Source organism: Diceros bicornis, chromosome 8 (assembly GCF_020826845.1).
Source record: "Diceros bicornis minor isolate mBicDic1 chromosome 8, mDicBic1.mat.cur, whole genome shotgun sequence".
Lineage (NCBI taxonomy): Eukaryota > Metazoa > Chordata > Mammalia > Perissodactyla > Rhinocerotidae > Diceros > Diceros bicornis.
Genome location: NC_080747.1, coordinates 33078393 through 33105776, shown reverse-complemented (window position 1 = coordinate 33105776; position 27384 = coordinate 33078393). Strand labels below are relative to the sequence as shown.

At 40.9% G+C, this 27384-nt stretch overlaps 1 protein-coding gene across 3 annotated transcripts in view; it reads right to left on the bottom strand.

Annotated features, from left to right (window-relative positions):
- Positions 1-1842: 1842 nt before the first annotated feature.
- The window catches only part of RHOH (ras homolog family member H), a 43208-nt gene continuing 17666 nt past the window's right edge, over positions 1843-27384 (bottom strand). For all 3 annotated transcript variants that reach the window (XM_058546936.1, XM_058546935.1, XM_058546934.1), the window contains 2 exons: positions 3201-3323; positions 1843-2907 (listed from right to left, as the gene is read on the bottom strand). In XM_058546936.1, the coding sequence (XP_058402919.1) occupies positions 2116-2706 (591 nt within the window). In that variant the 5' untranslated portion in view covers positions 2707-2907; positions 3201-3323 and the 3' untranslated portion in view covers positions 1843-2115. The remainder of the gene's footprint in view (positions 2908-3200; positions 3324-27384) is intronic.

Below are 27384 nucleotides of genomic sequence, written 5' to 3'. Positions count from 1 at the left end.
CCACTACTGTGTTAAATACCACCCCACCCTAAAGACTGGCCTGAAGGAAAATCTGTGTGATTATTTAAGACTGCGTGTTGGAGGAGAGGACAAGGATCAACAAGGATATCAGAGGATATGAGCTCCCATCACCTCCTCTGCTTGGTCAGGTTTCAAGATCTCCAACCGTCTGGACGCCCAGTGCAGCGAGCTGGATATAGGGCTCTCAAGCCAGGGACACGGGTGACACAGAGGCGAGGACAAGCCACAGGACTGGAGGGCTGGAGATGTCTGAGTGAAGGTAGATACCTTGGCCTCAGGGAACTGAGGAAACCTCAGCCCCCAGTCTAAGGCTCAGGTCCCAGGCGTTTTATGAGATGTGAATGAGAAAAGAGGAGAGAGAGAAAACAGTGTACTGATGAGCAGAAATTTGATATTGACACTGATTATAGCTATAAAGAATTGACTATATAAGGAAACTGAAAAATTAGTTTGGTTATGTCAACGTACATCTAATCATAGTCATTTATGCTACCTGCCTTCCCGTTTGTATGTAACGGCTATGTTATACTGTAACAATGATGTACTTTAATAAACGTGGTTCAGAGTGGTTCTAAGTTTTATTTGATTAGGTGAGTAAGTGATAGACCTGGGTGCCAGCCTGCACAATTTCTTCCTCAAGTTACATAGTCCTCTGTTCTCAACTTAACAGATGATGAACACCATTGCTTTTAAGCTGTTAGATAGAATGGAGTATGGGGTGTGTGTGTCCCTATCTATTCAGTATTTCCCCTGATAACTTTTTATTATCTAAGCAATTGCCTTACAGTCTTCCTGTTCCCTGTGCTTAGAATTTGTGATTTTTTTTTTTCACTCCGGTGCTTCATAGTCATGAAATAGTAAAATTTCTTAAAAATTAAAAAAAAAAAAATTTGTTTTGTTCTTTTGTCACTGTATAAGGCGAGTGCTTCTAACCAGTTAGACATCTATACGATCACCCAAAGACCAGCACTCCTTCCCTCTGTGGTTTCACATCCTTCTGGAATGACCCATTTTTTTCCCTGACACACACACATATATATCTAGACACCTTCTCAATTATTCTGATTAGATCTTAAAATTAATAAATTATGTTACCATGCCAGCTCAGTTTAGAGCTTAAATAACAAATTCGCTAAATTACTATCATACAGAACTTTGAGCCCGTTCCCTTTCACAAGACCCGCAGCCAAATAGGAACTGCGGTGTCAGAAGGGAAAGCGCAGCAGTTCCTGACATGAGAGTGAGACTCTCTCACTTCTGTTCCAAGTTCTGCTGCAATTACTTGGAGCAGTTTGATTCTGTACCTGAAAGGTTTTCCCTCAACCTGTTTTGGTGAATGAGAGAGGAATACTTAGCACGTAAAATTGGAGTTCTTTGGCTGAAAGGTAAGACCGCAAATAAGAAATGCTTTTTTTAGAATTACAGAGAAATATAGTGATAACTGTTTAAAATCATTAGGCAGTTTTAAAGTATCTTATGTTATTGAAGTGTATTTTATATACAACTCTGAATAACAGCTGGGTGGAAAATTAATTGCGAGGATCAATTTATGGTCATTTCAAAATTTGATTATCTAGTAAAATCTAGCAGGCAAGTGGCTTCAACAAAATTTCTACTTTGGGTGAAAATAACACTACAAACATATGGCAGAGCCCCAGAAGATTATTTCACACATACAGAAGTTTGTTTGTGAGTATGAAGGAAAAGACTTCCCAAGTGTGAAAACTAATTAGAAACAAGAGCTAAACATTTTGTTATTATTTAAATAAAATGTGTCTTTAAATAGGGAATTCTTTGGAAAACTCACTTCATTGCCCAAAATTATGCAGACTATTTTAGTTTTTTAATCGAACACGGAATAGTCATTATAGCTTCCCAAGGGATCTTCCAATTGAACTGGGCAAAGAGTTCATTTGTAGAGTGTACTTAGTAAAAACATCCAGTGGCCGAGTCCCATCAACAACTGTATCCAAAAGGAAACGCTGCTTGGGATGTGCCCAGAAAGAGCATCAACCCTTGCTGGCTTGCCTGCTCTCCCTGTCCCCGTCAGCCTTCAGGGTGAGTAAATGAGTGTTGGGTGAAGTCTCTTGGGGTTTAGAAGATCTTGCACTCATTAATGGAGAAGAACCTCCTCCTGTTGCGTCTCCTGGCTTGGTTGACGGCAGTTCGGACAGCACACTCAAATACCTGCTGTACCCCCCGGTTGCTAAGAGCTGAGCACTCCAGGTAGCCCTTTGCTCTCACATCCTGGGCCAGTCTCTTCCCTTCTATGGCATTGATGCAGGAGGCCCTGTGGGGTCCCACCTCCCGCTGGTCAGTCTGGGTGGCCACCACTAGCACAGGGGTACAGGGCAAGTTGCTCCTGATTTCACCAATCCACTTGTTCTTCAGGTTCAGGAAAGAGTTATGGTTGGCCACGGAGTAGCACATTAGCACCACATCTGCCTGCTGGTAGGATAAGGGGCGGATGCTTCTGAAGGCATCGTTGCCAGCTGTGTCCCAGAGACCCAGGCTGATCTGTATGCCGTCCATGAAGACGTCCACGCCCGTGTTCTCGTACACTGTGGGCTTGTAGGCCTCCGGGAAGGTCTCTGAGGTGAAGCGTACTAACAGAGAGGTTTTCCCCACGGCAGAGTCTCCTACCAACACACACTTGATGGAACTCAGCATCTTCCCAGCCTGCATTCTTAGTTACACGTTCAGAATCCCGAGGAAAAGAGCCCTCAGTGGGCTGCTGAAGCAAAGGCCATTCAACAAGAGGGAGAAAAACCAGATGGCTTGGCGTACTCAGGACCTCTGACAGCAATCTGCAGAATGTTACTTCTCCCCGTCCATCTGAGGAAGACGCACGATCTACTGTGAAAACCTCCGAGGGCTAGTCTTCAACTGGAACAGAAAGAGAAAGGGGGAAACTAAGTCTTTCTTTTCTGATGACGGGGCGCTTCCTCATTGGCAAACTGATTAAACATGACACCCACCTCAGTGTAGCCGTCGGACCCCACTCGCCCAACCCACTCTTCCCCCCAACAAAGAAGGCTTGGATCTGTTATCCCCCAGCACATGCACCCACAACTCCACCCAGTCAAGAAACAGAAGCTGATTTTATCTCTAAATCAGCCTAGTGATAAAAACACAAGCAACCGCTCTGATCATAACATGAAAAAGACCTCAATAGCAACCTGGTGTGTGAATGAGATGTTTTCAAACAGCTCTCTATTGGCTTCTGCTCCGAGAAGTGGGGAAGGCAGCCGACACCACTCTCCGTCGCTTCAGTTTCTAATGCATCCCAGCCACTTTGGGAGCTGCAAAAAAGAGAAATGTAATAAGCAACAGATATTGTAAGCACTTCCCTTCATTTATTGCTTAATCAGCCAGTCCTTGGTTCATGTGGGAATTTGAGGTCAGAGAAAAGAAATGACCAAAACTCTAAAAATTTGCTATGGTTTTTCCCTTGAGGTTTTTCCAAAAAACTGGCTACAGATGTAATGGAAAGGACACTGTCTTCAGCATTTTCTACATCTGAAATCAGACTCCATTACCTATACAACAATAAGGCTTTGAGAACGCGTTACTTGATCTCCAAGCCTCATTTTGCGCATCTGCAAGATTGTGATAAATTTAGGAACCACTTCTCAGACATGTTGTGAAGATTAAATTCTTTCTTTCTTTCAACATTTCTGGACAGCTACCTATGCATCAGAAACTCTGCTAGGCCCGTGGTTAAACAAAAAGACTTTCTTAAAAGCAGCCATATTTGGTGACTGCCACTTAAACAGGGCTGCATAAATATGATGGAATCTGAATTTCATAAAAGGATCAAATAAATTCTCATTTACTGCAGGTGAGAGAGCTCCAGACAATGAGCTCAGCCTTGGAGACAGCGTCCGTCTGCTGAGGGACCTCATCACAAGGCCAGTCTAGCTTCAAAGGAAAAGTCTTTCAGATCAAAATTCAAAGGAAAGGTTATTAACACAACCTCCCCCACTGGCGATCTTCCTGACATGTCATATGTAAAGTAATGTAAAGGAGACCTATAGGTCTGCATCAAAACATAAGTTTTAAAAATCACTCCTCTAAATCCTGACATTCCCTTCCAAGACATTTTTATCCTTGTCAACCTACTGTCTCTGTTTGTTTAATTAAAGATAATATCTTTGCAAATGAGTTAATCAAATAAATAATTCACATGACTTTCATGCACTCATTTTTTTAACCACATATAAGCTGGATGACCTCTGCCAAGGTACTCAAACTCTCTGAGCCTTGGTTTCTTCATAAAAATGAGAATAAGAAAAGTACCTTCTTCATGCAGTTATTGTAAAGATTCAGTGTGTGGAAAGTCTGGCTTAGCACAGAACCTGGCACGTGGGATCTATAGAGAGGCATATCATATTTTTATACTTCCACTATTATTTATTTAACATGCCAAATATTGAATGTCTATAGCATAGCAGCTAGGATGTCAAATATTCTGCTGGACTCTACCTAAAGACTTACCTTGGGTCACTCTCAGACACCATGGTCCTGGAAACCTCTTGGTCACCAGACCTTTGAGCAAGATCTCCTTGGGAGCTCCACTGGGTCTCAGACTTTAGCTCCTTAGACCTACGAATGACTTCACCAGATGCATCTGTGACCCCCTCAGTACTTAGTCCAGTGCCAAGACCTCTTAAGACATGTTTTAAGTTTGATTTTGACCTCAGTGTAGCAAAACCAGAACTAGGAAAAATGTGCATGTGTCAGGCTTTTGGTTATTACATAAAATCTTTCTAATAGATTGAGTAAAGCCACATTTCCTGAGTAAATATCTGCAAAAGGAAGTTAACGAGGCAAAATTGTTAAGAACACAGGCTCTAAAATCGGGTAGATCTGGAATTGAATTCAGGCTGCCCAACCAACTCCCTGTGTGACAATCTTGGAGGAGTTTCTTAACCTCCCTACGCCTCAGTTTCCTCTGTAAAGTCAATGAAATAATACCTACAACACAGGGTTGTTGAAAGTATTGTGCGCTTAGATGTATAAAACCCTTAGCATAGTGCATAATGTAAACATACTGTATGTACATAGCAAACATGCAAGTAGTCCTTATTATTAATATCAATGTTAAATAATAATTATTAAAAGTAATGATAAACAATTATCAGTTATAAGTAGGGAAATTGAAGTAGCACTAAAGAGGTTTCTCTTGGAAAGAGTGCTCTGTGTATCTTATACCCAGCCATGACTACGAAAAATACATATATAGGATTTCTTCTAGTAGCATAAAAATAAAAATATGACACGAACAAAGAAATTCGTGTCTGAGCTTTGCCACCCAGAGAGCTCCAAAGAGTCAGAATGGAGAAAAGGCTCTGTTCAGTCAAGTGACCTTCATTCCCCAGCCAGTTCTGGCACTAAGAGGCACAATCAAGTCAACTCTCAGGGCCTCAGTTTCCCAAACTGTAAAGTGGCTAGACAAGATTAGCTTTCTCTGCAGTTCTATTAACACCGAGGCCAAAGGAGAAATCTTTATCGCCTGCCAAAGTGAATACAAGAACATAAACCTCTGCATTATCCCATAGCAGTAAAGATGGATGATAAACCCTGATGACATGCGTAGCCGTCAGCAGATGGCTAAATATGGAGCTGGGAGAGGAGGGGCAGGGAGGAGCTGCAGTCCAGGTTAGAGCGATGCACTATATAGATATGCCAGATCAGATGGCGTGCCACATGTACCTAAGCCAGAGCTTGCATCGCATCGTCAGTATGGAAGGCTGATGGGCTTGATTTCAGTTGAATTTCTCCAAAAGGGAAAGATCCTCCCAAAAAGGGCCTTTGGGTGACAAATAAAAGCGGGTTTTCAGTGGTATTTCACAAGTGGCTAACTGACAGGGGTGCTCCAATTATATGTCTCTCAACACAGCAGAGTTACCAAGAGTGACTTCAGACAGCATCATGAGTGACGCCACTGTGTGAACCTTTTAGGACTTAAATCAGACTGGAATTATGGAACCTTCAATCCCAGAACCTCTCAGGTCTCCATACCTCGATTTCTCTTCCCTTTCTCCTCTTTTCACCATTTTCACAGAGAGGACGCCTTCAACAGGCCCCAATGGTTCACACACAGAGAGAGGAAGGGGAAAGGAGGGCTCCATCTTGTGAAGGCAAATGTGTCGGGTGCTTCTGTCTACCGTAGCAAAGGGACAAAGGCAGACGAAAGGGCGAGGTTAGAGAGGAGGCATCCTAATCCAGTTCTTCTGGAGAGCTGAGGGCGGTCCAGGAGGAAATCCTGGTTTCACTTTATTCTCAATTCTCATCCCAACTAACAGATACCCCCTCTTCACTATCACTCTTTCTTCAGACACACTCTGTGCTTCTCTATTTGCCTAGAAAAACCTGCCCTTCACTCACCTCCCAACTCCCAGCTCTTCTTGAAAAATCTCCTTAGATCACCTGACCCTCTGCGCCTGCGCGTCTAACGCAGCCATCATCACACTGCCGCTCCTCTTGTGCTTGTCCTTCATCTGCCGAACCGGAATAAGACCTGCCCTGCCTTCCTCACAGGGAGCATGTAAGGATCAGGTGGAATTACATAGCGATATCAGGCTAACAACATAGCGATAATTTGTGGTTGTACTTTTACAAGACTTTGTATGTTTGGAAATAGTCTCTTGTTTGTTTTGTGAGAAAGCCCCCTCAGAACGATAGAGCACGATATAAAACTAAGGTGAAATTATGACTATTACTAACTAATTATTATTATTGCAGGTTTTAGGTTATCTGGGCTTTGATTGAGGTGGTTTACTTCAAAATGCTGATAAAATCCTTATAGTTTTTCAAAAATAAGAACCCATGGCAGGTAGTGGCCAAGGATGGCCTATCAATCACAGAGAATGCATCTAAATGTCATCCTCCTCAGAAGAGCTTTGGCAAAGGACCTGCACTGGCAGCAGCCAATTCACTCATTACAGAAATTGATTCCGTCGTGAATCTAACACACATAGAAGATTAGGAAATCATCATTCTCCTCAGCAACTCATCTACCGCCAGCGCCTTCCATCCGCGACCCCTCCACAGCCTAGCAGGGACACCACAGCAAGAGCAGGCTTGCTCAGGATGGCTGAACCCACAGAGAGCACCCCATCTGGCAAGGGGGCTGGGTGCTTCATTTCCTTTCTTTTTTTTGAGGGAAAGAGAATCAATTCCAAAAATCTCAAGCAATTTAGTAGGAAAAAACCGTGACCATCTCTAAATTTTATCACTCCAACTCTTATTCAGTTTTCATTCTCTAATAAATATATACTTATATATATCTTCTAAACATTTTTTCAGATTTTTAAAATTTTTAATTTCAACATAGTCTACACACTTGCCAGGTTTTAGATAAATAGTTTTCGTTGTTTCAACAATTCATTAATTGCACAGCCATTCCCCATTGTTAGTAGTCTTTGAGGTAGTTCCAGTATTTCACCACAATTAGACAACTGTGCATTATATATATATACACACACACACAAAGACACATATACATATATGTATATATATTATGGATATATATATACACACACAAACATGTGTATAAACACACACAAAAACACACACATATATGTTACTTTTATGTAGACAATTTTCTTGGAGGATATATTCACAAAAGTGGTATTACTGGGTCAACGGGTCATTTCTCGAATTTTATTTACGTTATTGAGCATCATCCAGGGACTGTACCAAGTACTTTGTATGTATTATTCATTAGTTATTTTATTCATTTTAAAAAACACTTGTTTAGGGCTATGTGGTGGGCACTGTGACAGGTCCTGAGAGCATAATAGTGAAAAAGATAGTTGCTGTCTTCGTGGAGATTACCATTTCACAACTACAGAGACTTCAGGAGGTTGAGAATCTTGCCTACAGTCACACAGCGAGGAAATAGCGGAGGCAAAGTTAGACCTAGACAGAGTCTGACCCCAAAGGTGCAGCAGCTCCACGTGTCCCCCGCACCCCATAATTCCCTCAGCCCCACCCAAGGCATCTCAAATAAAACTATGCTTCCTAAGCAAGCCCAGTTTCAAGACGTTTTTCTAGCCATCCCTTCCAACCAGGTCCCTACTTCTATTCTCCCCCTACAAATAAAGAGTTCTTGATATTTTACAAGAAGTGTGCTGTCTTGATCTGGAAGCTGGTTCCACAAGTGTGTTCGGTTTGTGAAAATTCATCAAGCTGTAGACCTAGGACGTGTTCACTTTTCTGTATGTCGATTAAACTTCAGTAAAAAGTATTTTTAAAATGTTACTGCCACTGCTGTGACCATCTTCTCAAGTAGCATTTTATCTTAAGTTTCATCTTGCAACAGTTTATTTCACTAATTCTCAACCCTACTTTAGTAATTCCCCTTAGCGTGTTTATAATTGCTACAAATAAGGATTAAATTCCCCTTCAAAATCACAAAAGGAAATCATTCTTGAATCAGTTTATTTTTATACACAGATCATATCTATTCCAAATGGATTTTGTTCTGAAAGTTCACTTGCAAGATGCTGGTTTGCAATTTTTAATACGTGTTCTCCAGAGTCAAGGTTCTATGCGGTATTTACATTCCTAAACCTAAAGCCTATTTAGCCCCCTCACAGTTGAATTAAAATGGAACATCGCCAGGCCCTGAGGCCTCCCATTATCTTGGTACCCTAAGCCTCGAAGGCTCTCTGAGCGTGTGAGCCCTGCCCCTCTGACCCCCAGGCCAAGTAGAGACCATGTCACCCTTCCTCTCCTTTGTCCCAGCCACCCTGCCCTGATTGGTCTCTTCCACTCCCAGGAGCACAATAATCGGATTGTCATCATAGGTCTATAGAGTTCTCAATCTGGTCCAAGCGCAGAGTCAAAAGCAAGACCAGCCAGCCAGGCAACTGCCCTGAGCACCATTAAAAGACAGTAAAATCTCATCTCAAAACTAAGGTGATGGGAAAACGTAGTTGCCACAACTTCTCTCAAAGTAGTCAGAAGGAATATTCTGAAAAACTACTTGGAGTTGAGGGTGCAACCCCCACGGGGGCAGGCTCAAGGCAGGTCACATTGTCTCTGAACCTCTTCCTAAGGAATGTTTTACTTACTGAAGGACTCATGTTTTCTCAGTTGGCTATGCATGTCTGGGGTCTACGCTGAATTGTTCCCGCAAAGAGAGAGCAAAGAGGCAGATATACGCATATTTAACTGTTCTATGATGTAATGACACTATAAAGCAAGGTAGTCCAACTATGGTTCACCCGCGGGCCAAACCCAACATCTGTTTTTGTATGGCCCACAAATTAAGAATTGTTTTTACATTTTTTAACGGTTGAAAAAAATCAAAAGAACAATATTTCACGACATGTGAATGTTATATGAAATTCAATTTCAGTGTTTGTAAATAACATTTTATCGGAACATGGCCATGCTTTTTCATTCACATTTTGTCTACAGCTGCTCTCTTGCTACAGCTCCAAGTTACAACAGAGAGTTTATGGCCCACAAAACCTAAAATATTTGCTATCTGGCCCTTTACAGAAAAGTTTGACAACCCTGCTGTAGCAAGAGAGGCAATTCAGAGTAGGAAGGAGAGCACAGACTCTGGGGTCAGGCAGGCTTGGGTTTGGCTCCAACATCTGCCACTTACTGTGTGATTTTGGGCAAATTACTTAACCTCTCTGAGCTTTAGTTCCTTTGTCAATAGAGGCAATATAGCAAAGTGATTAAAAGCACAGCAGTATAGCAAAGTGATTAAAAGCAAAGTAATTAAAAGCTCTGGGACCATACTGCCTTCCAGCTCCACTAACTGCTAGCTGTGTGATCTCATGAAAGTTATTTAACCTTAACAACCAAAGTTACTAGGCCTTAGCTTCTTCAACTATAAACAGGCAATACAGTACCTATCGTATGAGGTTGTTGTATGGGATTAAATGGGTTAGCACGTAGAATGGTGCCCGGCACACAGTGAGTACTATAGAAGTATTTACTGTTACTATTATTTACCTTCAAGGGTTGCTGTAAGATTATTAGAGCTAGTGTATGTCACGAGCCTAAAACAGTAACTGGAACCGAATAGGCCCTCAAAATAGTAACTGCTGTGATTATGTTAATATGAACCAGTACTATAAAACCCAGAAGAGGAAGCAATTAACTCTCTGGAGGTGGGAGAAAGGAGTGGCGATTAGGGAACCGTACATTTAAAAGGTGACATCTGATCTGTAGGACAAATAAGATTTTGACAAGCAAAGAAGAATAAGAAAAGGCATGGGGACGGAGCACGTGCAAAAGCCCAGTAGCATGAAAGTACGTGTTTGGTTTGGGGAAGTGGAAAGTGCTTAGTTCAGGGAGGCTGCACTGCGGGATGCTCGGTGGGAAGTAGGAAGAGGACAGTGAAGGGAGTTAACAGAAATGAGCCTGTATTTGTTTTCATACAACCCAAAATTGTTTTGGGCTTGTCGGCATCTATAGCACAGTATTAGCTCCATAGCCAATTAAAATCCCCGGGCCTTTTGCACATATACTCTTACCAATCCATTCTCTTTTAACTGAAATCTTACCTGTTCACTAGACTTTTTGAGCACCTGTTATGCATCAGGCATTGTGCTACACAATGGGGCTGATACCAAGTTGAATAAGACACAGTCCCTGCCCTCATGAAACTTAAGAGTCTAAAGGACAAAACAAGCCATAAACCTCAACAAGTGTCCAAAGGAGGAGCAAATAAAGTGCCAACAAAGGAAAAAAGTGCTGCTTGCAGCAGGCAGGGATCAAGGAAGGCTTTGGGGAGGCCACAATATTAGAACATGGCCCTAAAGACAATTGAGCTTGAGATGCACAGAGATGAAAGAGAAAGAGAAAAATGACAGAGGAAACAAGAACACTTGGGGCACGTAAGGGGATGGCGAGCAGTTCGGTCGGGCTGACATGTAGAGTACAGAGTGGGAGACAAAGCTGGGCTTCAGGAAGCTCATTGCTGTGGCAGGTCAGGCTGGATTATAAAGGGAAAGATCAGAGAGGCTAGTTTGGAGGCTCCTGTAGGAATACAAGGGAGTGGAAACAAGGAGGCTTTATCTAGAGGGGATGCTATGAGGCTAGAAAGGAGGAGCGAGACCTCAGCAATATCTGCGAGGTAGAACTGACTGAGGCCGGCGCTGAGAGGACTCTGAAGCCATAGGCCTGGGGGCCTGGGAGGAAGCCGCTGGCAAACAGGAACCGCTGGAGGAGAGACAGTCCTGTGAGACCAGCTGGAGAGTTTGGTGTCTCAGATTGAGGTGCCTGCTGACAAGCCAGAGATTTCAGGAGAGCCAAGAGGGCTGTGGCCACCTTACAAGGGATAAGAATGAGTGTGAAGGGAAGAAGTGGTGGCAGCGAGGATAGTGTGTATTTTTTCATGAACTTTGACATGAAATATTCAGTTACACACGTGTTCTTGTCTACGTTGTCTATAACGCAAAAAAAAACTTATCCAAGAACAGGTGGTTTTTGGATAAACTAATTAGTCTATTCCTATGATCAATATCCTTTAAAATAGCAGTGTACAAGTATATTAACGGACAGGGGAAAAGGCTCCCTAAGCTGAACATGAAAAAAGCTGGTTTTAAAATATGTCAAGTATGATTCCACAGATATGAAAAAGTCTAGAACAATATATACCAATATGCTAAGGTGAATTGTCTCTGGTCCTGGGACTGGAGGTGATTCTCATTTTCTTTTCCTCGCTTATGTGCATTTAAAAATATTTCTGCAATAAGCCCGTGTTACTTGTGTGATGTTGAAATGCTTTGTAAGTGTTGTTTTGTTTTCTAAGTTTGGCTTAGAAGGGAAAGAAATGGCTGATCTGAGATCCCTTGAGGAATTTCTATGAGCCCCCATCAGTGTCCAAAGACAAAGAAGTTTCTAGATCTGGACAACTGAATTTGCTTGAAATTGCGAGAAGCACTATCTCTGGCTTCTGGTTCCTTTTTAAAGGTCTGTCTTGGAGAGAAGACAGGCAGAGCTGAGTAATTCTGCCTCCTCTCACAAATATCCCAAACCCATTTCTCTTCTTCTTGCTCATAAGAGAGTTTTTAAAGTCCTTTTATATTTTTTAGATATTCAAAGAAGGTTGAATACGGCCTGGGTATTAGATGACATTAAGGAACTCTTGCTAATTTTGTTAGGTGATAATCATATTGTGGTCATATATATTTTTTAAGTCCTTATCTGACAAGTGAAATGAATATGATGTCTGAGATTTATTTTAGATCATTCCAGAAAAACAACAACAATAAGAAGTAAGGATGATGGATGAAATAAGTTGGAGAAAATGTTGAGAACTGTTGAAGTTGAATGATGGATTCATGCGGGTATATTAGTCTATTCTCTCTACTTTTGTGTATGTTCAAATTTTTTCATGATAAAAGTTTTAAAGGTTGGGGTCTTTTGTTTTCTATCGCATTTCGTCCAAGCTGTAGTTTTATTCTCATCTTTCCTTAAAGAGAAAATGCAAAAAAAACCACCAAAAACAAACAAAAAAAGGTATAAATCGTGCTACAGTGACTTTTTCAAGTTGGTGCATCAAATAACAAGTGACATAGGGTAGACAATACTAAGGCTTAGAGCCTGCCTCCCAGTGGAAGGAATATGGAGGAGGAAAAGTCACAGTCCCGAGTCAGGATCCCCCATCAGGTCATAAAAAGAAAAACTTGAGCTTCATGTACAAGGTCTACCTGCATCTCAATAAGACATCGCCATCTGTCCCTGGGAAGTAAGGGCCACTTCTAGAAAATATTCTAGCCAAAGGAGACTCTTGAAGTACTTTGAGATTACCTGAACTCTTAACTTCCTAGTTTGTATAATTACCTTCACTAACTTCCCTTGGCCCTCCTTGCCCCAATTCTGCAGAACTAGCTCTTTGCAAAAGAGCAAAAAGTCATAATGAAAATAACTTAAAAAGACAAGAAAAGAAACTCAGGAGTGACAATGTATTACCTACACAAAACCAGATCACAAATCAAAGGAATTCTGAGAGTGAGGAAGACCCTCTGCCCTGGGGGTCTTTTTTGTCTGAAAAGGTGAGGGGGCAGAAGGGCGTTTCTGCTTTAGGATTTTGTGTTTTCCCCTTAGATTTAAAAGTAGCTCCCTGTCTGATCTTTACTTACTGTGAAATATGAAATCTGCCTGTTGTCTGGGTAGACCTCCACCAAGCCCAGATACCTCCCAGCTCTAAAGCACCACCTACGACGAAGAAAACCATCACATCCCAGGGTTCCCCATCCCTTCTCACAGGACACATCACCACAACCATCATTCAACACGCATATTCGAGCCATTGGTGGCAATCAGCATTCCCTCTCTGATTTGCTGATCCAATCAGACTGAAAATGGCCTCCCATTCTGGCAAACTTCTTGCCGCATTTTCTCTGGACCGTTTCTACACAGCTGTTTTTTCTGATTATAAAAGTAATACATACACATTATAGAACATTTTGAAACTACTGAACTCTCTAAAGGACAACCAACTAGCTGGAGAAAACCAACTACCACCTAGAACCAAAAGTGCAAGATATTAGTGTACCTTTTCCTGTTTCTTTTTTTCAGCATGCCATTTTTTTTCAAAACTAACACTCTGATTTCTATATAGTTTGGCATCTTGCTTTTTTATTTAACATTTACATCATAAATATTACCTATATCATTAAGATTCTTCAAACAATTTTAATGACTGTGTAATATTTCATTACATGAATATAATATTATTTATTTAACCAATTGCCTATTGTTGGACACTTAAATTGTTTCTAATTTTTACTATAATAACACTGACTGAACATTTTTAAAATAAATTTGTATAAATATGTGATTATTTCTTTAGAATAAATAGATATGAGTGGAATTACTAGAACAAAAGAAATGAAAAAATTAGACCAATTTATAGTCCATAAGCAGTGTATAAGAGTATTCATTTTATCACACTACCAACTATCACTGGCCATAATATTTGCCAATTTGATCTATTTTAATTTACATTTCATTTATGACTAGTGAAAATTAAAATTCATCTGTTTGTTGACCTCTTACATTTTTTCTTTTGTAAGTCGTCTGTTTTACCAACTTTTTTAGCAAGGTGGTCATCATTTCTTAATGATTGTTTAAAATCTTTTTAGAGATTAAGGATATTAATCTTTTCTTGGTTAAATAAATACATTGCAAATTTTTATATGGATATATATATATATTTTTTGTGCCTGTGTATTCTGGGAATTCCCCAAATTCCTGGCACTCCCCAGTCATTGAGCAACCCCTAAAGAGAATGTTCCCTGATGTGGAAAGAAACTTAGCACGATTAGATGCCTGAAAGGTCATCTAGTTCAACCCACTCATTTCCCCCATGAGGGAACCAAGGCCTAGAGGGAAGAGTGGTTTAGCCGCTGGGGGCTGACTTGAGGCCCAGAAACCAGATCGGCTGAGTCAGCACTCTTTCCATCTACACAGGATTTTTTCAAATATATATTACATCTACATTTTATATCCCACACTTAATTTCCTTAATATTTTAAATGCAAAGCCCATATAGATAGCTCAGATAGATATTCCAAATTGATGGCTTTTTACTCAAAAGATAGTTCCCAGTTTTAATATAAAAAGACTTTTTTCAAACAGATGTTCCCTTTCTTATTAACTTCTTTTGAGAGATAGATCATCTCTCCTTAGGGGCAATCATTAAGCCTTCCAACATTTTCTAGAATTAGGATAAATCCTTAATTTACCAATTACTCAAACTATAAAAGAAGTCAAGGTATTTTGTTCTGGATATTTAGCCCAGAGCACTGAATAGAGTGAGGTGATTTAGTTTCAGGTTCAACGTATAAAATTGCCAATATTCCATCATTTGCAAAGAGCCCAGGTTGTAGAGTCAGTGTCTTGGTTAGATTCTCATCTCCATGGCTGATTAGCAGTATAACCTTGGGCAAGTCACATAAGCAGAACTGCAAAATGTGGGCAATAATGCATAGTTTGTAGGATTCTTAATGCAATTAAAAAGAATCCATCTCCCATGCCTAGTAGAGTGCCTGACCCTTAGTAGGTAACAATTAACACTCACATGGTACCTACCATTGGCCAGACACTGTTTGAAGTGCTTTATGAAAATTAGCTCATTAATCATTACAACAATACTACATGGTCAATACCATTGTTGTCTCATTTTACATCTGGGGAAACTAAGGCACAGAGAAGGAAAGTAACTTGCCCAGGATGACAAGCTAGTGAGGAGGGCTGCTGGGGTTTGAACCCCAGCAGTCTGGCCTCCGAGCCCATTTGTAGTGCTGTCTCTACTTCCTCTCCTGCTATCTCTCATTTAGGGAAAGCCTACCTACCTTTGCAACCTTGATAAAACTAAGCAATCTGCTATTATCTGAATGTTTGTGTGCCTCTAAAATTCATATGTTGAAACCTAATCCTCAAGGTGATGGTATTTGGAGGTGGGGCCTCTGGGAGGTGATTAGGTCATGAGGGTGGAGCCCTCATGAATGGGATTAGTGCCCTTATGAAAAAGTCCCCAAAGAGCTCCCTTGCCCCTTCCACCATGTGAGGACACAGTGAGAAGGTGCCATCTATGAACAGGAAGCGAGCCCTCAATAGACACGGACTCTGCTGGGGCTTTGATATTGGACTTCTCAGCCTCCAAAACTGTGAGAAATAAATTTCTGTTGTTTGTAAGCCACCCAGTCTGTGGTATTCTGTTATAGCAGCCCTAGCAGACTAAGACACAATCCTAAAATAAAGGCAGGAGGTGAGGAGGGAGAGCTGGAAAGACATTTTTCAGCTGGTGCATGATTTCTTCATTACTACAGTCCAGGTTTCCAACAATATTTAAAAGATTTCTCCCTTAAGCGGACACACTCACACACCACTGGTAGATGTGCAAAAGAGTGTCATCTTTGTAGGAGGCAATTTGACAGAATCCAGCAGTGCACTTAGTGTATTTGACACCCACAGCTGATCATTTTTTAATCTCCCTCATCTATATGACAAAATTAGTTTCAGTAATAATGTGTAAGAGTCAGGAACGATCATTAGTCTCTTGATTCATTCTTTAGCTTTAAAATAAACAAGTAATGGGGCCAGCCGGTGGCATAGTGGTTAAGTTCGCACACTCCACTTCGGCGGCCCAGGGTACACCAATTCGGATCCTGGGCATCAACCTATGCACCGCTCATCAAGCCATGCTGAGGCAGCGTCCCACACAGAGCAACTAGAAAGATGTACAACTGAGTGACATACCACTATCTACTAGGGCTTTGGGGAGAAAAAAGGAAAAAAGGAAGAAGATTGGCAACAGATGTTAGTGTAGGGCCAAACTTCCTCAAAAAAAATTTTTTTAAATGAACAAGTAACAATTAAAAAAAATAAATTTCAATTTTAAAAGTATTATTCAAATGCAGTAAAATATTTCGTGTATGACTAAAACTTGCATTTATCAATCAAAAATATTACACTTTGCAATTTGCACTCTGCTGCTCTGTTTTGAATTTAAACACAAAACGCCAAGAGGTCACATAGAATAACAGAATTAAAGTAAACAAAGTTCTGGTGAACATGATGTAATCTATGCAGAAATAGAAGTACAATGATGTACACCTGAAATTTTTACAATGTTATAAACCAATGTTACTGCAATAAACAAAAAATTAAAAAAAAAAAAAAAAGTAAACCGAGTTCTGTTTCATAGTGTCTGTAATCATTGTGCTATCGCTCTTCATTTCTAATCTACTGTTTATACTCAGGACTACGTAGTGCCATGGGGTGGGAATTGCAATCTGCTCCCGGAGTCAGCTCCATACACACCACTAAGAACTTATTCTGACTTTATCACTGCCAGCACATGGTGATAATAAAAAGCAGACTCACATTGGTTTTATTATTGTTTTCAAATTCTCAGCAGGTGATGCACTCCCTTATTGCTGGTGGCTGAAGTGGACCCCTTCCATACCCTACCCTTGGAATGCCCTTGCCAGTAGCTATCAAAATTTTAAATGCATGTACCTTTTAACCCAGCAATTACAATTCTTTAAACACATTGTCCTGTTGTCCCTATGCAAGTAGTCAAGATGTATGTGAAAGAATTTTCATTGCATTATTCACAACAGCAAAAAAAGAACCGGGAATGAGCCGGCCCCATGGCTTAGTGGTTAAGTGCTCACGCTCCACTACTGGCGGCCTGGGTTCAGATCCCGGGCGCGTGCCGACGCACCGCTTCTCTGGCCATGCTGAGGCCGCGTCCCACACACAGCATCTAGAAGGATGTGTAACTATGACATACAACTATCTACTGGGGCTTTGGGGGAAAAAAAGGAGGAGGATTGGCAATAGATGTTGGCTCAGAGCCAATCTTCCTCAGCAAAAAGAGGATTAGCATGAACGTTAGCTCAGGGCTGATCTTCCTCACAAAAAAAAAAAAAAAAGAACTGGGAATAATTGAAAGGTCCATCAAGAGGCAGTGGCTGAATTAATTCTGCCATGTCCATACAGTGGAATCTGATACAGCCTTTAAAAGAATTAAGTCAGCCTATATGCATTGTGCAGAAAGGGTACTCATGATATAATAGTAACCACAAAAAGCAAGCAGTTGAATGATTTCGTAAAAGATCCCATTTATGTAGAGAAATAAATGTACAAGCCTGGTCTAGTGCCCAGAAGGGCCAGAAAGGCCAGAAGGGCATTGGTCCAGGCAGAGGAGAGGTATCTAAGCAATGGAGGGCAAGTCCCGGCTCACTGTGAATTCTCAGCTCATCTTATACACGTCCCTTCATAGATAAAACTGTACTAGGGGGACGGCAGTTACTCCCTAAATTGTCTCAGGGAGAAGAGAAACAAAGAGGAAGAGCCTAAGAACACAAGTTTGCACAGCCTTTCTTAGGTTCTTTAAATCTCCTTTTGGAATATAGATGTACGTACTTTCTGTATTGATTATATTGCAGATATAATACACAGCAGTGAGATTAAATATCTCCCTAGATTTCAACTTCTGATCAAGGACATAGAGAAACTGGGAGAAATAAGTTCATAATGACCTTGAAGCTACCAGGATACTCCAGAACAAAACTCTTTTAAACTGCTTAATTCATTTCTTATGCATATATAATGCTCTATTAACATTTAGTTCCAAATTCATAGAAGTCTGAAAAAAATGACAGGATATCGGCCTTTAATTGGCTTTAAACTAGGCCTACTTTTTACAAGCCTAATGGTGACAGAAGATGATAATAAAGAAAATGTTAATATAGTTTAAACTAGGCCTAGCGTTTTTTTTGTGTTTTTTTTTAATTTTCTTACTTCATAGTGTCTCTAACCCTCACTTTTTTGTTGTTTTGTTCTCTGTTTGAAGAAATGACTTCACAGGGAGAGGTATGTGATGGCCACATGAAGGCGGAATGTCATGGCCGTACTTCATCATGAGGTCTCATAGAGCTGAGACCTTAGAGAATGAAATCCTAAATTAGAGAGAAAAGAAGCAACATTCTGCATACAAACGACCTCACGATCAGCTTCATCCCATAAAAAACTAAAATTTAAATGGACAAATACTATAATAAAGGTAAATGCAAAATGCCAAGAGAACACTGAGGACAGAGTGCTTAAACCTTCGAGGGTGGTGGGGGTGGAGGAGGGGGAAAGGACTGACATTTGAAGTGGGTCTTGGAGGAGGGAAAAAAAATGGGATTGGTGTCCCGCATCCAGACAGCGGACGTGGCCCGTGCCCAGGTGTGCGTGTGGGAAGGTCCGTGTATTTGGAGGGTAGACAGTTGGTGTTTGTGACTGAAGCACAGGTGGGAGATGACGTTATGTGTAAAATAAGCTCCATCCAGCCGTCTCTCTCACGACCTTTCTCCTGCTTCATCTAGCCATTGCTGCCCTCTCTCAGGCTACGTAACATCCCTCAAACTCTCCCTGCCTTTCCGGCCTCAATAACCTGAAGCATGCTGTTCTCATCTCCTGAAATCTGATCTTCCCTGCTCTGACTCTTCCTGGTAAAATTCTACCTGTCCCAGAGCCCAGCTGAAACATCTCCTCCTCCATGAGGTCTTCCAGAAACTCCCAGTAAGCATTATTTGTCTCCCTTATTTGAGCTCACATGTCGTCTTTAAATGTTTTTACATTTACTTTTTTGAATAGTTAATACACGCCTATAGGAAAATTTAAAGACCACAAAAGTGAAAAATATGTCTCCCTCCTCTGCCTGCCCTCCAGGGCCCTGGGCCGTTCTCCCAGAGGCAACCATTGTATGAAGTTTCTCCTGCACTTTTCCGGAGCTGTTACATTATGACATGCATTCACACGCATATATGTATGAATCCATATGTGTAATTATCATACACACACACTCACTCTTTTTTTTATATACGAGATAGAGACAGAATTTGGACCTCTTTTCCGGGAACATGTCTCAGTCCAATTTAGTGTTCACCGGCCTAATTTGTCACAGAGAGAACTTGCAAATACTGAGTGCCTTAGAGAGCCTGATTGGAGAAAACACCCAGCTCATTTACAGATCTCGGCAACAGAAAAACTAGGTGTCCAAAGTGGCTGAGAAGTCCAAAGGCGAGTGTCATTTAGGCCCCGCAAAATCTCTGAGTTCTCTAAGGCATCCTCATGGCCTTCCTGGGTGAAACAGAAGCCATTGGCCATATCACTCATTTGCTTCCCAAATGTCCACACTGAGGACAGAAGTTCTCAGGCCTTGTAAAAGCATTCCCCACAACCTTAAAATGACTGAAAATCGCTGACCAGATGTCCATGGGGGAGCAACTAACACAGGTCCTGGCAGGGAGAGGTGCTGGATAACCATCTGACTTGTGGCTCTCACCAGATAATCCACAGCTCCTACATGGAGTTTGATGTTCATCCTTTATGCCAACCCTCGTGCCTCCATGCAGCTATTATCAACATGTTTGAAAGCAGGAGGCATAATCCTAAATCTGTTTCTAGCAGCAGGACTTTCAGAAAACACACTCCCTGTAGAACCAACTTGCCATTTCTGTTCATTTTTGCCCTCATTTGTCTCTACTTTTTAAATACAAGACAACTTGCTACACAGGATAACTTTTCAAAGGAGAAAAAATACACACCTCTTTTACCACTAAATTCCTTATTATTTTAGAAAAATGTTTAATAATATGAAAAAGGTATATGACAACATTGTGACATGAAAAAAAGCAAGTTCAAAGCAGTATGTGCAACATCACCCTGGTTTTTCAATAAAAATAGAGGAGTAAGGAACTATATCAAGATGTTAACAATGGTCTTATTGGTGCAAGTATAGATTTTTTTTCCCTTTTTTTGTGCTTATCTCTGTTTTCCATATTTTCTTCATAAACATATACTGCTACTGTAACCAAAAAAAGATTGTAAAAGTAACTCATGATCCTTTGTAAAAGAAAATATAAATGTGTCCTGCAGTTCCTTGCCGGGTAAAAGTATCATTTGCTAGTATCACTGGAGAGTCACTGTCAAGAAAGTGTGGCACAGGAGGCCTGGATCATGGGTCTCATCAGTGCCTGAAAATGAAATGACTCTGAACAAGTCCAGGCCCCCCCTACCACCACAGTCACCTCATCTGTCAGATGAGCAGGTCTCACTGGGTCTGTAAGTCCCTTTCTTACTCAGTGTGGAACTCCTCACAGCAGGGCTCTTTCAGACACTACTCAAGTTTAAAACAAAAACAAAAACAAAAAACATTGGAATAGTCCAGTGATTTGGATTGTGCCCACACCACCCTGCTTAGCACGCTAGAAAAATTCCTGGGGGAACTAAGATCCTAAGAAAAGAGGTTACTTGTGTAATAGAGATGGGTGCCACTGTTAGGATTTATGGGACCTTCTTTCCTGTTGTCATTGAGTGCCAGAATGGTCAAGAACATGCCTTAGCCTAAGGCTCACTTCCTCCCTATGGTTTTGTGAATGGGATTAAAATACAGGAAGTTCATTAGCCAAGATTCTCTCTCCACTGACAATGCATGGATGGGCACTGCCGAAGCATGATTCTCAGACTTGCTTGTTTTTGATGTTTCCATGGATGACCGACCTCTTCTTTCCGATTAATTCCTCTTCATATATATCCAACTTCTCAGGAGATAAGTCTCCAGTCATCTTCATGTACTAGGCTACCCCTAGTCTTGCCTTAGCGGTACAAGCCCACCTGAAATTACTTTCAAGGGACAACAGTAAGACTCCAAAAGTTACCACCCTGGACATCAGCATTAGCCAACCTAATCCCAAGGTGAACTGAAATCCACCAGAAGATAATCCCCTAACGCCATTCCATCCTCCTCTAACTACTTCTTCATTTGTACACTGTGCCCATATTTTGTAACACTCACATATACCATGTGGACATCCATCAGAAAGCTTCCTTCTGTTTTATTATCCCCAAAGCGCTTACCTAGTAAGATTAAATTTGAAAACCTCCCAGTGAACTCTTGAGGGTTCCATTTCCCATGAAGCTTTACTAGCCTGGTCCAAGATGTGTGTGTGGGTGTGGGTGTGGGTGTGGGTGTGGGTGTGGGTGTGTAATCAGGAACTAGAAGAGTGAGACCCATATTTGCTATATTTCTAAAATCAGGTCTTAAGAAACTTCACCATCATAGAGTCAACTACCAGTGGGTAAACTACGTCCCCTCCTTTTTTGCATCACTGGGGCACATTATGAGGTAGAGGACTTCCTTTCTCTCTCACATGAAAATTCTGTTGTCTCATCTTCTCCCTTAAATGATATTCTCCTGGCTGAATTCCAGTATCTTCTCAACTATGAGTCATCACTGCTACTCATGCATAGAACTGAGTGTTCTGGGCTCCTCATTCTGAAGAAGACTATATAGTTCAGAAGCATCTGATAAGATCCCCACAGCACAATTCTTTTTTTTTTTTTTTTAATAATTTTATTTATTTATTTTTCCCCCAAAGCCCCAGTAGACAGCTGTATGTCACAGTTGCACATCCCTCCAGTTGCTGTATGCGGGACGCAGCCCCAGCATGGCCAGAGAAGCAGTGCGTTGGTGCGCGCCCGGGATCCGAACCCGGGCTGCCAGCATCGGAGCGCGTGCACCCAACCGCCAAGCCACGGGGCCAGCCCCAACAGCACAATTCTTGATCTGGGATAATCAAGAGGCCTAGCTCAGAAGAACCCTCCCCACAGGAAGATGGCATGGGAAATAGCTCCCCAATCTATCAGCAGCAGCTGCCAATCTGCTGATAAGGATCCCCTGCAAGAAAGTCTGATCATCAGGTTTTCCAGCCAGCTGGCACAGCAGGCACCCAGTATGTCCCCTTCAAGGGACAGCCTTACCAGAAGGTACCCTTTTACGTGGAGTGACATCAGGGTAATGGGAAGTCCCCTCCCTACTGAACATCTCCCCCACCATTGGAACAGTCCTTTCTCTAGAGGCTTGGTGTTTTGTTGAAATGTGAATATCCTTGGAAAGTAAAGCCCTTTACACCATTCCCACATTTATATGAACATGCTTCCAGTCTCATGCTTTCCTCAAAGCCAGTTTTGATTGGAGGAGCAGGAAGTTTCACAAAAATAAAAACTGTATACAAAGAGAGGTGAGACATTGGACGATATATTTTATTGGGCATTAATCCCACTCTCTGGGCCATTCCCATCTAAGTCTGGGCCCCTCCTAAGTTAGAATAGCACTGGTGGCCTACCATTTTCCTGTATTGTCTGTGGATTGATAATCTGAAGTGTCATTGATCTGAATTCTCAATAATATCGTTCATGTGTTCATTCCTCTAATTTGTGCTGCACTCTGACCACGTGCTGGGCACTGTACTAGATGTTGCACAGGGGATGAAGTCAGCTGAGGAATCCTAATCCATCCCCAAGTCAAGCATCCAACGTATGGATGAGGATCACCTGGGTTCATGATACTGATCATGACGAAGGTGTAAGGAAGCAGTTAGTGTTTATTCGCTGCATTTGCTACCCACCCCACAGCACTGTGAGGTATCATTAGCCCTGGGAAGTATCATCACTCACAATTTATAGATAAAGCAGTTGAGGTCCAGGGGGGTGAAGTCGGTGATCCTCAAATTTGAATATCATCAAAAGTACCCTGGAAAGTTGTTTAAAATGTTTCCCTGGGCCCCTCACAGGACATTCTCATTCAATAGGTCTGGGAAGAACCCAAGAAACTATTTTTTAAATACTGGGATGACTCAGAAGCACAGTCATATTAGAGAAACACTATTATACAGCTCAGCACAGCCTTCTCAGTCAGCTCTTCATTTGACCTTCACAGTCTCAGAAGTAAGGATTATGATTTTATTATCTCTATTTTACATGTGAAGCAGCTTCAGCACAAAAAAACAATCAGCCCCCAAAATAAAACAAAGTCTTTCTCCTTTTTCTTTCTTTTTCATCTATTATAAACAAAGCAATGGAAGTATCATAGTTGATTATCTTATAAACAATCATTTATGACATTGCTGTTTGCAAAACCTTTCTTGGTCTTTGTACCATCTATATAAGAGCAATCAAACAGCTTGCTGTGAACTTAATAAATCTACCCCAAGACGTTGACCAATGTCTTTCCTTATCACTTCATTTTTGCCATTAAAAATAATCAACATTAAAGATACTTAAGAGACATAACAATCATATAATGGATGGACTTTCTTTGGGTACTGAATTCAATAACCCAATTGTAAAAAGGTATTTTTGAGACAATCAGGGAAATATGATTATAGATTAGATATTATAAAACTCCAAAGGATTACTACTAAATTTGTTAGGTGGGATAATGGCAGCCTGGTGGTGTAAGAAAATATTCTTGATTTTAGAGATGCACAGCATATATGGGTAAAGCGACATGATGTCTGGGATTTACTTTAAACTACTTCAGGAAAGGGGGAAAAAAGATAGATGAAACAAATATGGCAATATCTTGATGACTGCTGAATTTGGGTGATGGGCATTTGTGGACTTTTAGACATGTTCGAATAAAATACATAATAAAACAACTTTTAAAAAAAATCAACACTCTCACTTCCCCCAAAGTGCCATTTTTCCCTTGTACAGGCAACGCGTAGTAAAACAGCTTGCCAGTAAGCATAATTATGTATCAGATATTCCCTGCACATCTATTTTTTCTAATTTGTTCTCCAAACCGGTGTTGTTTTTTTCCTTTAACTAATGGCCGTGGAACATAAGTATACTAAAACATTATTTGTTTATCTGAAATTCAAAATCTAACTGGCATTCTGCTTTTTTATTTGGTAGGTTTGGCAACCCTCGACAAGGGGGAAAAAACCCCAATCAGGCGTCAAGATACCTGGGTTCAATGTCATCCCTGCCACTGGCTTTGTAACCAGGAGCAAGCCACTCACCTTCTCTGGGCATTTCTTTCATCATCTGTAAAACAAGAGGGTTTCATCCCAGTTCAAAATGCTATGACACATGGATGCTATTCTTATTCCAACTCCTCGGATAGAAACATCTTTTAAACAAACACACCTAAGTGACCTCCTTTCTTCAAGGGAATGCTGAGAGGGAAATTCAGTAAAGCAAAGGCATATTGCCCCCAAAACATCAGGCTGATAAACCAAGCCATCCACAGCACCCTTTATTGAGGGCCTACAGGGTGCCAGATCTTGCAGCAGGCGCTTTCATATATGATCCCACTTTATCCTCACTACAATCCCTTGTGGTAAATAATATTATCCCCATTTTACAGATGTGATGACTGAGGCCCAGAGAAACTAAATAACTTGTCCCTGGTTAACTGCAAAGCCCTGAGCTTTACACCACATCTCCGTGCCCTCACTTCTCTCACGCAGTGAGGATCAGGAACTGGAAGGCAGAACAGAGCTAGCGGACAGCTTCTAGTGAACAGCTTCTAGCGGATAGCTTCTAGTAGACAGCTTCTAGCTCCTAAGTTAGGCCTTCTCCTGTGAGTGAATCCCCATGATGCTGGGTATATTTATGTTAAAACACCAATACAGTGGGTTTTAGAACTGCAAAGAAAGCAGAATTTCCAAATACTTGTTGGCTCTCATTTTATCTATTGATACTTATAGATTTTATCTATTACTTAACCAGCTTTTATTAATTGCTTCTTAGATGCACAGCACTACACTGGACATTGTGGGACATTCCTTGCTCTCCTGGGATTTAGCCTATCGTGGAGACAAGATATAGATGCTTGAGTCAGGCAACTAACAATTAAAGACATTAGGTACATCTAATTAATTAATTAGATACACCAAAGAATGAAACAGACCAGAAACACAATAGGATCTAAAGAGGATGCAGATGCACGTAGGCTGGCAGCCTATAGATAACTTGTGGAGGAAGCAGGACTTAAACTAGGCTGTGAAGGGAAGGATTTGAAAAGGTTCTAGAGGAAGGAAGAGGTTTTCGGGCAAGTGGAAATGCCTAAGGGGTCCCAGAGGAAGTACTTTGAATAGAGTCTCAAGGGGAAAGGAGTTTGAAGGGTAACAAGAGAGGGAATTGCATGGGCAAAAGCACAGAGGACTGAAACGAAAGACGTGTTTAGGGACCAAGTAGATCAGTGTGCCTGGACCCCAGACTATATGGGGGAAGTGCTAGGAAATGAGAATGGGAAGTTGGACCTTGATCCCGTAAGGAATTGGAAGCCACTGAAGGCTTTTGGGTAGGGAAATATGTTCAAAGTAACGTTGGGGGTAATTGGTCCAGCTGTAAAACATATATGAGGTAAAATGTTCTTTGTTCCATTCAACCTACACAATATATATATTGAGGGCCTAGTGTACTAATATACAAAGATGAATAGGATACAGTGCCTACTTTTAAGAAGTTCACAGTCCAGTGAGAGAAGATCACCAATTACAAGATAGTGTAAGTTGTTCCTAAGTTAATTTATGACATTATCTATGGCAGGCATTGTTAGTTTTCTGCTCAACATCCATGCCTCTCTTTGTCATCAGTAACAGAATCCAATTTTATTTGTGAGACAATATGCAAAGACTCTGGCAACGGCTCAAGCTTGGTCTAGACAACTATTTCTCAATCTTTTTTCATTATCACCCCCCTAATAGCATTTTTAGACACTTTTTTCCTAATCACTCCACCCCTGAAATTTTAATACCATAGATATACGATATATCCGTTTATGTATTGTATGTATATCTGTGCTTTATACATAAGAAGAGTAAGATTTTTTTTCTGCCTCTCTTCTCCACCAAAAAACAATATTCTCCCACTTAGGGATGATAACAGCACCACCCCATGCACCCTTACCCCATCCCCCACCCCCACCCCCACTCCCACCACACTCTTTGCCCTCCCTCTTCATTAAGAATGCATGGTCTAAGACAATTATACCACTCTATTTCCTGTTTCCCCACCCTCCTCGAAGCTGGGGTGGTCATGTAACTCAGTTCTAGCAAAGACACAGAAGATGGAAGGTCTCTGGGAAAACTCTTGTTTTCCTAGAAAAAGCGACAGCCACTGCCAAGTGAGCCTCCTTTCCACCCCCACCCAACTCTACACCTCTCGATGGAGGCACAAGGCTCGAAGCTGCAGCAACCATCTTGCAACCATGATAAAAGACAAGAGAATTGCAGACACAGTATCAGTGAGCCACTGAACTAGTAATAGAAACCCAGACCTCCAGACTTCTCGTTATGTGCGAGAAATGAATCTGAATTTTTTCAAGTTACTGTTAGGTATTGTATAACTTACAGCTGAAAGCATTGCTAACTGATACGATATCTGTCTCATGAACAATAACTGTCTAACGTGATCATGAGTTATTGTTAAACCAAAGCCAGAGAGAAGCATGCACAAAAACAAACAAAAAATGTAATCAGTAATATTATACAAATCAAACGAGATTTCACTCATGTTTAAAAGGAAAACTCTCTCCTTCTCTAAACTAATCAATTTTCAAATAATTTTAAAATATTCCAACTAATATTTGGCATTTGAAACTAACAAACTTTTAGATATTTGATATTATTATGTAGAAAAATGGCCACGAAAGTCTACAAGATAATTTTCCTACTTTAAAGGAAATATACATGCTTTTAAAAGAATCCTTTGGGAATCTTTGCACATGTTAAAAATTTAAAAATAATCTATATTCATCACTTGAATATTTTATATTTTACTTAAATTCTGATCCTAGCTAAAGCTAATTCTCCCTTATTTTAAAAACATAAACCACTCACTCATAAACCTATTTAATAACTCCAACATATCTCATTAAAAGTGATTTTCTATGGCTTATTAAGGTTCAAGATAAAAGAAACTCTAGATCCCTTTAAATCTAAATATCCTCTAAATCTTAAAAGATAAAATTTAATTATAGGTTAAAGGCTTTCAAAGCATTAGTTTTCCTTCAATATGTCAAAATAATTC